General features: G+C 38.2%; 1 protein-coding gene across 1 annotated transcript in view; it reads left to right on the forward strand.

Moving 5' to 3' along the window:
- Nucleotides 1–11,345, forward strand: part of LPIN2 (lipin 2) — a 106,128-nt gene that overhangs the window by 53,657 nt on the left and 41,126 nt on the right. The window contains exon 4 of the mRNA XM_007935416.2: nucleotides 5,528–5,829. Within this exon, the coding sequence (XP_007933607.2) occupies nucleotides 5,528–5,829 (302 nt within the window). The remainder of the gene's footprint in view (nucleotides 1–5,527; nucleotides 5,830–11,345) is intronic.

Genomic DNA, 11,345 nt, shown 5'->3' on the forward strand with positions numbered 1-11,345 from the left:
TGGTCTGGTTTTAACAAATTCCCTTAATTTCTGCTTATCTGGAAATGTCCTAATTTCACCATCATATTTGAGGGACAATTTTGCTAGGTACATAATTCTTGGTTGGAAAGTTTTCTCTTTCAGAGTTTTATGTATACCATCCCATTGTCTTCTTGCCTGCATGGTTTCTGTTGAGAAATCCGAGCTTAGTTTTATTGGTTGCCCCTTGTAGGTAACTTTTTGTTTTTCCTGTGCTGCTCTCAGGATTCTTTCTTTGTCTTTGGTTTTTGTGAGTTTGATGATGATATTGGTGGTTTTCTTCTGGGATCTATTCTGTTTGGGGTTCATTGGGTTCATTGGACTTCTTTAATGGATATATTCTCATCTTTCTTCATACCAGGAAAATTCTCTTCCTGTTCTGGAATTCCGATTACACGTAGGTTATTCCTTTTGATGGTATCCCACATGAACCTTAAGCTTTCTTCATTTTGTTTTGATCTTTTTTCTGACTGATCACTTTCCAAAGAAGTATTGAGATATTTGCCTTCAATCTCACTAATTCTGTCATCCATTGATTCAATTCTACTCCTTTGCCTTCAGTTCTACTCCTTTGCCCATTTAGTGTCTCATCTATTTCTGCAAATTTAGTATTAATCTTCTGGATTTCTATGTGTAGATTTTGTATCCTTTCTAATTTTTCATTAATTTTGTTCTTGTATTGTCTTTTGAAATTGTTTCTCTGTGTTTTCCTCAATTTTGTCAGTGTTTTCCTTGATATATCTCTTAATTCGTTGAAGATACCTAAATATAATTCTTTTGAATTCCTTATCAGGGAGTTCCAGTGCTGTGTCTTCCTCAGGGATGTGTTTTGGGTGTGTATCCTGGTTCCTTGTTTCTCCTGCTTTATCTTGCTTCTGTGTGTGTGCACTGTGATGCCCTCTTGTCTCCGAGGCATTATGACTTTTTTGTGTTTATGTTTAAGATGATTGTATGTTGAAGTGACTTGCCTATGAGCTCTGCTCCTCTGTTTCCTAGTTGGCAGCACTTACATACTCACTACCTCTCTCCTTTCCCATTATCAGCTTCCCGTATGTCTCTGCTGTCCTTGACAAACGGAGCTTAATCTTAGGTCCCTGGAATCTGTATGACAATGCTGTCACTTTAAAAACCCAAAATGGCCACTGCTTGTAAAGATTCAGAATATCTGCACCCTCAGTCACTGTAAATATCCAAAATGGCTGCTGCTTGTACACATTCAAAATGATGCTCCCTCTGTCGCTGTAAATATCCAAAATGACTGCCGCTTGTTAACAATCAAAATGGCTGCACCCTCCAGACAATGGAAAGTCCACAGCTCAAGTTTGTCTCCCTCCTTGCTGTTTCCCTTCCTAGTCAAAAGGCCACCAACACAGTTGTGCCTGCAGCCGTTGGCAACCAGGGCTGATCTTAGGTCATTTCTCAGGTCCCAACACCAGTTGGAAATATTCAGGCTGTTGGTCCTGTCAGAGTAGCTGACGGTCCACTGCTCTGACTGTCTCTGTACTCACTGTTTTCATTCAGGTTTTTCCACTAGTTGGTGCCACTTCTGAATACTTCCTTTCAGAGTTTAAGGCTCCAGGATTATCTTCTGTATCTCTGTCAATTGGGTTTCTTTTTGCTTTGTTGAAGAGGGTCTGTGTAGCTTGTCTGCCTATTCCTCCATCTTACTGGAAATCTACCCAGGCATTCTTAAGGAGGGTATTTTTCAGTTTCTATGTGTTGGCTCTCTTTCTGTTCATCTTCTTATTGTTGATTTCTAATTTTATAGCATTGTGATCTGAGAAGATGCTTTGCTGTATTTCAATGTTTTTAAATTTATTAAGGCTTACTTTATGGCCTCATATATGGTCTATCATGGAGAATGTTCCATGTGCATCTGAAAAAAAATGTAAATTGTGCTGTTGTTGGGTGAAGTACTCTGTAGATGTCTATAAAGTCAGGTTGGTTGGTTGTGTTGTTTAGCTCTTCTGCGGCTTTGTTGAGTTTCCTTCCAGTTCTGTCTTTCATTGAAACTGGTGTCTTAAAGTCTCCTACTATGACTGTGGAGTCATCTGTTTGTCTTTTAAATTCTGTTAAAGTCTGATGTGTATGTATTTTGGGGCTCTTTCATTGGGTGCATAGATATTTATTATGGTTTTGTCCTCTTGTTCAATTCGATCCTTTAATCAATGTATAATGCCCTTACTTGTCTCTTATAGTGGCTTTTGTCTTAAAGTCAATTTTATCAGAAATTAATATTGCCGCTCCTGCTCTTTTTTGGTTGCATTCGCTTGATATCTTTTTCCAACCTTTGATTTTACTCTATTTTTGTCTTTATCTCTACGGTGTGTCTCTTGTAGACAGCATATTGATGGGTTATGCTTTCTCACCCGGTCTGCAGCTCTCCATCTCTTGAATGGTGCGTTCAGTCCATTGGCATTCAGTGTAATTATTGACAAGTATGAATTTCTTATTGTCATTTTGTTATGTGTTATTTCATGGTGTTCCTGGTTTCTTTGTTCTATATAATTTTCTGTGCTGAGTTCATTATGTTTATGAATCATGTTATAATTTACTTTGTTGCTGTTGTTTTAGTATTTGCTGATTATTTGTGCTTGTCCTCTTTTATTGTGATGTGAAGGTTTATCATTTTTCTTTGAGGTTAACCTGTGATTTATAATATTGTCCCTGAGTTTAGAACAGTCCATGCTGTCTTGCAACTCTCTTGACTTCCTCACCATTTACAAATTCTGTAACTACACTGTTTTTCCCCTTTTTGGTTTGTAGTTGCCCTCACTTGCCAATTGACGTCTCTGGTTCCCTGTTTACAGTCTTGTAACCTTATTTTACTTTGGGTATGTCCATAGCTATGTTGGTTTCTCGGTTATGTCATCTTGTGTGTTAATGGTCTGTTGTTTGCTATTATTGGTTCTCTGTTCAAAGAACTCCCTTTAGTATCTCTTGTAAGGTTGGTCTGGTTTTCACAAATTCCCTTAGTTTCTGCATATCTGGAAATCTCCTAATCTCACCATCATATTTGAGGGGCAGTTTTGTTGGGTAGCCAGTTTTTAGTTGGAAATTTTTTTTCTTTCAGTGTTTTATATACACCATCCCATTGCCTTTTCACTTGCATGGTTTCTGCCTAGAAACCCGAGCTTAGTCTTATTGGTTCCCCTCTGTAGGTAACTTTTTTTTCTTTTTTTCCATGCTGCTTTCAGGATTCTTTGTCTATGGTTTTGGTGATGATAACCAAAATAAAACCAAGCCCACTGCGATAGAGTCATGTCCAACTCATAGCGACCCCTCCTAACTTTTTTTTCTTTTTTTCCATGCTGCTTTCAGGATTCTTTGTCTATGGTTTTGGTGATGATAACCAAAATAAAACCAAACCCACTGCGATAGAGTCATGTCCAACTCATAGCGACCCCTCCTTGGGTTTCCAAGGCGGTATCACTACAAAAGTGGATTGCCCAACCTTCCTTCTGAGGAGTGGCTGGTGGGTCTGAACTGCCAGCCTTCTGGATAGCAGTCAAATGCCTTAGGTACTATGCTACCAGAGCTCCTAGATGATGATGATGTGTCTTGGTAGTTTTCTTTTGGGATCTTTCCTATTTGGGGTTCATTGGACTCCCTGAATGGATATATTCTCATCTGTCATCATATCAGGGAAGTTCTCTTCCATCAAATTTTCAACAATTTCTCGGTGGTTTTCTTTTTCTCTTTCTGTTCTGGAATTCTGATTACATGTAAGTTACTCCTGTTGATGGTATCCCACATGAGCCTTAGGCTTTCTTCATTTTGTTTGATCTTTATTCTGATTGATCCCTTTCCAAAGAAGAATTCAGGTATTTGTCTTCAGTCTCATGAATTCTGTCTTCCATTGATTCAGTTCTCCTCCTTTGGCTGTTCAGTGTGTTATCTATTTCTGAAAACTTAGTATTAATCTTCTGGATTTGTATCTGTAGATTTTGAATTGTTTCTGATTTTTCATTTATTTTTTCATTTTGTTCTTGTATTTCCTTCCAAAATTGTTCTAGGGTTTTGTCTGTGTTTTCCTTAATTTTTGTTGGCAGTGTTTTCCTTGATCTTTCAATCCTTTGATGATACCTAAGTATAATTCTTCTGAAGTTCCAATGCTGCTTCTTGCTCAGGGATGTGTTCTGCATCTGCCTCCTGCTCCCTTGTTTCTACCGCTTTTATCTTGCTGCTTTGTGTGGCTTGTGTGATGGCCTGTTATTTCCGAGACATTGTGATGTTGTTGTATTTAGATCTCTGTCAACTGTTTGTGAAGAACAGTTTAAGGGTGAGTCAGGCTCTGCTTGGTGGTTGTTTATCATTGGCCTGTTGGTGGAGAGGGAAGCCATGGCTCTCACTGAGTAAGTGGAGATAGGGATGTGGTTGCGTTGTATGGGCACGGTTGCTGTCTCCCACTCAGTTAGACAGAAACAAAAATCAAAAAACCACCAAAAAAGTAAAAGCAAGCAGACAAAACACACACCACAAAAAACATACAGGAACAATCATCAGAAGAAAAGAAAAAAAAAACTGCAATGTTTCAGGAGGGGGCAATAAGAGAAAGGGGGCAGAGTAGGAGAATAATCAAGAAAAATGGGAAAAATGCAGAAAGAAAAACAAGGAATAGGGTTAACCATGAGAAAGAATAAAATGGGAACCAGGAACAGGGAAGAGAGGAAAAGCTGAAAACTAGAACCTGGGAAGGGAAAAATTAATAATAAAAGGGATGAAAAAGAAAGAATAATAATAATTTTAAAACAGACAAAAACAAACTAAAAAAAGGGGGGGGGATCTGGGTGGGGCTGGATACCTAGGCTCTGTTGGAGCACACAGAGTGGGATGGAATTCCTGTTGGCCCAGAAGGTGGGTGGGAGTGAGGGATGGCCGCACCTTCATTCACCAAGAAGGTGTGGGGCCTAAGAGTAACTAGGGGAGTATCACATCTTTCCAGTCATTTGTGTCTGGAATATCCTTGTGGTCCCTGGTAAGTGGAGACTTTTCTTAGGTGCCTGGAATCCGAGAGAATGCTGTCACCTTAAATATCCAAAATGGTCTAACTGCTTGTAAACATTCAAAATGGCTGCACCTTTCAGACAGCCAAAATTCCACAGCTCAGCCCATCTCCCTTCTCACTGCTTCCCCTTTTATTCACCAGCCACCAGTGCAGTCCTCCATGTAGCACCTGGCTAGCAGGGCTTGATTTTTAGGTTAATTCTTACATCCTAACACAACTTGGTAATATCCATGCTGTCCGTGCCATCAGGTTTGCTGACATACCACAGCTCCACATGTCTCCTTTTTTGGTGTTTTCATGCAGGTTCTTCTTCTAGTTGGAGTTTAGTCCACTTCTGTATCCTTCCTTTTAAAACTCAGGGTTCCAGGATTATCTTCTGTATCTGTATTAATTGGTTCCCCTTTTCTTTGTTGAAGAGGATCTGTGTAGTTTGTCTGCCTATTCCGCCATCTTACCCCAGTTTGTCATGGTTAACTTTTCTTTTTCCTTGTTTTCTTTAAGGAAAAGCTTCCTGCTTACCTTGCCACCTCACCAATTCCCACTGAAGATCAGTTTTTCAAAGATGTTGACCCCCTTTTGATGAAATCCAGTGGAAATGAAAGATTACCTCAGAGTTCAGATGTCTCACACATCTTGGAAACGGAGACAGTTTTCACTCCAGGTTCTGTGAAAAAGAAAAAACGAAGGAGAAAGAAATGCAAGCAAGAAAGTAAGAAGGAAGATCAAGCTACTTTTGCTCCTGCAGAAGACTCATTTGATGTGGACAGAAGCTCAGATGATGAGAAGGGAGCCCAATCAGCAAGGTAGAGCTTACAGTTGGGAAAGGATCTTTTGTGCTGTTTCTAGGTCATTTTCTTATGCTAGGTAGCACTAAGATAAAGTGAGAAACTCTTGTTTCTTTTGTGGATTTGTAGTATGAGGCTTGGACTTATTTTTTCCCCTTGATAGTTTATTGTTAAATCAAGTGGAACGGGCATGTTCTTTTTTCCTTTCTGTAATTTTAAAAATTTTCCATCAGACATGGTACTGTGGTACTAAAATGTCGTTTATAGCAGATTGGAATGTGTTTCTTTTCATTCTATGAGTTTCTGAAAATCCTGTAAATTTCTTTAAAAAGTCATTAAATCACAAGGAAGATCTGAATTAATGACTTAACCCATAGGTTAGCACAACTTTGGTGGTGGTATTTTTCTGCTCAGTGTGGGATGTCTCACCTATTCCTGAGAAGTTGATGGGTTTTGTTTTATTTTATTTTCAAAACATGCTAACAAGTTGAATAGGAAGAAATTTTTTGGGGGGATGGGAAGATTGTAATTGAAAAATCTTAATTTTTCAATTATTTACCCAATCAATAGAAGAGCTCAAAATGTATTCCTGTTTTCAAATCAGCACTGCTTGGAATTTAAAAGGTAAGAGGAGTTGGGTAGAACATACATTTTTAAATTCAAAGTTCGATTTTTTTAAAGTCGTGCTACACCTGTTCCCTTTAGTGATTGCCCTTTACTGAGGGACCATACCTATTTCAGTGGGTGGTTCTCTTCACTGATAATCATTGGAGCAGAAGCTACTGCCCAGAATTGACCCCTTTGCATTTGCAAACCTTTTATTTGACTTGGGAGCGAGGCTCTGAGTAGCTTCATGAGGTAGATGTTGGTCCATGAATATGTTTCACCCCAGCTGCTGAAAGACAGATCATGCTCTACTTCCTGGGACATTAGTGCCATTAGAGATTTTTTATGATAAGAAAGAGAAAATAATTTCTTCCTACTCTACCTTAATCTGCTATAAATTTTATTTACCAGGTTGTTGTTTTAAATGGTCAAATAAGGAAAAAGAAATTCATAAATAATAACGTGTAAGAATCTCTTTTGGTAAAACTGTTAACTCATTTTCTAAAATTTTAAATCTAGTTTGTAAATCCTGGAACAAAACCCTATATTTGATAGTGATTTTTAATATATGGATTTTTTCCCCACTGTCGTCTTTTCTTACCAATCAACTGTCACATCTGTGGTATTCTTACTCTTCCCACATTGAATGAATATGTTAAACTTTACTTTCAGTTCTGGCAGAATGCAGAATTCCTCTGTTGGCATTAAACAACAAAAGATAGAAAGCAAATTTAAAAAGTACATTAGATGCAATAGACCAGTGTAAGCTATACCTATATAATTTTTAAATCCTAAATAAATCAACAAATCTAGATAATTTTTTTTTTATCATTATCCCAATACTAGCTGGAACACTTAATTATAAATTTTGTAATTCTACATGTATATTTTTGATTCACAAAAGATTTTAAGCTAATAATACAGTTTCTTTAATAAACAAAGGACCTTTCTCTTCCTGTTTCTTCCTTCTTTCAATCTCCTAAGGGTCATTTATTCTTATCTTCTCTAGAAAAATAAACCAGGAGAGTATGTCAGATCTTCTATTGCTTGATTTCAGGGTTGTTAAGAAAAGTGTAAATAATTCCTTTAAAAGTTTTGTTTTACAGTGAAATGTGTAACTGGACTAGAAATGTGTCTCTTGGAAAAAGAAAAAAACTTGCAGTACACAGACATTTAAATTTTATTTGAATCAGCGTTGTAGTGATTTCCTAAGTGCCTTAGTTCCTGAAAATTTTTTTGGCAACTGAAACTTCAAGATCCACCAAAAGAAAAAAAACATTGAAGTAACACTTTTGCCTGCAAAGCAGATCACTTTCTGTTAATGTGTCCTTTGTTGATACAGTAGAGCAAAGTTTAGAATTCCTGAGCAACCAGCAGCTTCAACTTGGGAAGTTAAAACATAATGCAGAATCCCCCACTACATGCACAAGAATTGTTACTCTGAAGGAATTTCATAAATGAGTGTTGTAAGTGAACACATTACAGAAATACTACGGCAGAGCATGCCTTGCTTTTCCAGATTGCATGAAAAGCTGCATCAGCCAAATCTTTAGGGGTGGTTGACAGCTTATCTCTCTGAGCCAGAACCTTGCTTGCTTGGTAAGTAGAACACATATAAACAAGAGCCTTGTAATAATTTTCAGAAGTCTGGTAGTTTGCTTTTCTTTAGGTCACCAGTGAATTTATAGATGCTGCCACTGGGAGGAAGGAACTCTTTTCTGAAATTTCCTTAAAGTAGGGTCTGCTTAATTAGGCACCCAGAGAAATTAAAAAAAAAAAAAAAACCCAGACGTGAGGTTTCAGGTTGAATACTGGAAGATGCGCTGATCTAAAAAGTGGACAGACTGGGTTCTTTCTAGTTCTGATGGTGGAGCAATAGCCTTTCAATCATGCAGAATGTGAAGAAAATTCATTTCTTAATCTCTAAGAGGATGGAAGTCTACATGGTTTGCAAGGCCCCCTCCAACTCAACATCAAGGTTTCTGGCATGCTAACAGAGAAACTTAGCAGGACTTCTTTCAATCATTACTCATAATGTATCTTTTATGGGAAATGTCCTATATTCAAATGCACACTTAAATCATTAACCACACTGAAATGTATTGACCAATACTGGGTCTTCTCAAGGATGCAGATAAATTAGTTAACAGCACTAGTCATCTTTGTTCATGGTAGTTAACAATCCTATTTATCTTTTACTTACCATCTGTTAAATAGATTAAAACTCATCTAATTCATCCCACATGAATAATTCAGGCCATTTATTTTAACTTTATTGATTTGTTTGCCTACTTTTAAAAATTGATTTGTAATTTATATTCAGTAATAGTCACAGATCTTAAGTATACAGATAAAACAAATTTTGACAATTGTATACTTCCATATAATCTCTTCCTTTTTTTTTTTTTTTTTCTCCATGTGATTTGGGTGAAAATTTACAGAGCAAATATACTTTCCATACAGCAGTTCACATACACTTTGTCTCATGACATTGACCACAATTTAGCACAGTGCAACATCTCCTCTCCCACTTCCTCCCGATAGCTACCTCTTCCCTGTGTCCATCCCTCCATGCACTCCTACCCCCTGAGCTGTCTCCCTGTGCATGAGCAGCCTTTCTTTCTCTCATGCTTATTCTCTCCAAGGAGTGTATCTACCTCAGGTAAATGCTCAACTGATGTGCACGTCTATTGTTTTGCTGGAAGCCACAGGTGTGCGTTCAATTCCAGACCTGAAGGGCAGCTAGGGGACATGGTTTCAGTGGTTCCACCAGGCTCCATTGGGCCTGCTTTTTTTTTTTTTTTCCAAATGATTTTGAGTTTTGTTCCACATTGTTCTCCTTGTCTTATCCAGGACCTCCTACAAAGATCCTCTTTCAAGTGGTTGACAGCAGTGGCCGAGCACCATCTATTTCTTCTGGTCTCATAGTCATATAGGCTGCATATCGGATGGTGTACCAGTCACTGGGACTAATTGTTTCCATGAAGTTTTGGTTTTCTTCATTCTTCTTGGCTCTGGACGAGGAGAGTCCCATCATAGCATTTAGATGGCAGCTTGCAAGCTTTTAAGATCTCAGTCGCTGCTCGCCACAGTAGGAGGTGGAACAATATTTTGTGTAGTATGTTATGCCAATTGAGCTTGATGTCCTCTGCGACCATGGTCCTGAGTCCACAGGTTCAACTACTCGGTCCCTCTGGGTAGCTGGCTGTAACCAAGCAGTGACTACAGCCTTGCCCCTTGTCAGCACCATTATACACCTTGGAATTCAGATCATATACATAAAGTTATTGGACCACTGTCTGCCAACCCTATACATGTTATTGGGTGCACTCTCCACTTCATATACATACCTAATTATTTCAGCCTGTCCACCCATCTATCCACCCATGTACCCGTGTTTGCCTTCATTGACCATGTCGTACTATATGTACAAAAGGGTTCATATTTGTTGTCTGTACTTCCCACGTACCTCTCTATGTCTTTCTCTTCCTCACTGCCACTATATTGATCACTCACATTTGGTACATTGCCCTTTTCTTCACCCAAATCAAAACTTATCTCCATCTATCTAACAGTATTCCCTCCTTTCCCCTCCCACCCCTGGTAACCAACAAAGAAAATGACCTTCCATAGATAAACGTTTCCTTGACTATTACAATAATGGACTAATACCATATTTGTCCTTTTGTGATTGACTTATTTCACGCAGCATAATGTCCTCCAAGTTCATCCATGTTATGCGGTGTTTTGCAGATTCTACATTATTCTTTAGCATTGCATAGTATTCCATTGTGTGTATGTATCATAGTTTGGTTATTCATTCCTCCGTTGATGAATACCTAGGTTGTTTCCATGTTTTGGCTGTTGTAAATAGTGCTGCAATGAACATGGGTGTGCATATGTCTGTTTTGTCATGGTTCTCACTTCTTTAGGGTATATACCTAGTAATGGAGTGGCTGGGTCAAATGGTATTTCTGTTTCCAACTTTTGAAGGAATTGCCATACTGCTTTCCACAATAGTTGTACCATTTTACAGCCCCACCAGCAGTGTATGAGAGTCCCAATCTCTCCACATCCTCACCAGCACTTGTTATTTTCTGTCTCATTGAACTTTGCTACTAGTGCTGGAGCAAGATGGTATCTCACTGTTGTTTTGATTTGCATCTCTCTAATAGCTAATGATCATGAGCATTTCTTCATATGTTCGTTGGCTGCTTGAATATCGTCCTTGGTGAAGTGTCTATTCATGTCTTCTGCCCATTTTTAAATTTGATTGTTTGTCTTTTTGTTCCTGAGGTATTGGAGTTTTTCTATAAATTCTGGAGCTAAGAATTTATATGTCTTATGTCATATAAGACATATAAATTTATGTCAGATATGTCATTACCAAATATTTTTTCCCAATCTGTAGATTCTCTTTTGACTCCTTGGAGAAGTCTTTGGAAGCACATAAAAATTTAATTTTTAGAAGGTCCCAATCATCTGGTTTCACTTCTGCTGTTTGTGCATTTTGAGTTATGCTTGATAGTCTATTTATGCCATATATTAGGGCCCCTAGTTTGGGGTTTCACATTTAAGTCTTTGATCCATCTGCAGTTCGTTTTTGCATATGGTATGAGGTACAGATCTTGTTTCATTTTTCTGCAAATGGATCTCCAGTTTTGCCAGCATCATTTATTAAACATTCTCTTCCCCATTTAATGGATTTTGGCCCTTTGTCAAAGATCAGCGGACCATAGGTTGATGGATCTATTTCTGGGTTCTCTATTCTATTCCATTGGTCTATGTGTATCTGTCATTAAACCAATACCAGGCAGTCTTGACTGCTGTGGCTGCATAGTACTGGCAATGTGAGACCTCCTACTTTGTTGTTCTTCTTCAATAGTGCTTTGCTTATCCAAGGTCTCTTTCCTTTCCATATAAAGTTA

Source organism: Orycteropus afer, unplaced genomic scaffold (assembly GCF_000298275.1).
Source record: "Orycteropus afer afer isolate SDZICR_OR568_19922 unplaced genomic scaffold, OryAfe1.0 scaffold00028, whole genome shotgun sequence".
In the NCBI taxonomy this organism is placed as follows: domain Eukaryota; kingdom Metazoa; phylum Chordata; class Mammalia; order Tubulidentata; family Orycteropodidae; genus Orycteropus; species Orycteropus afer.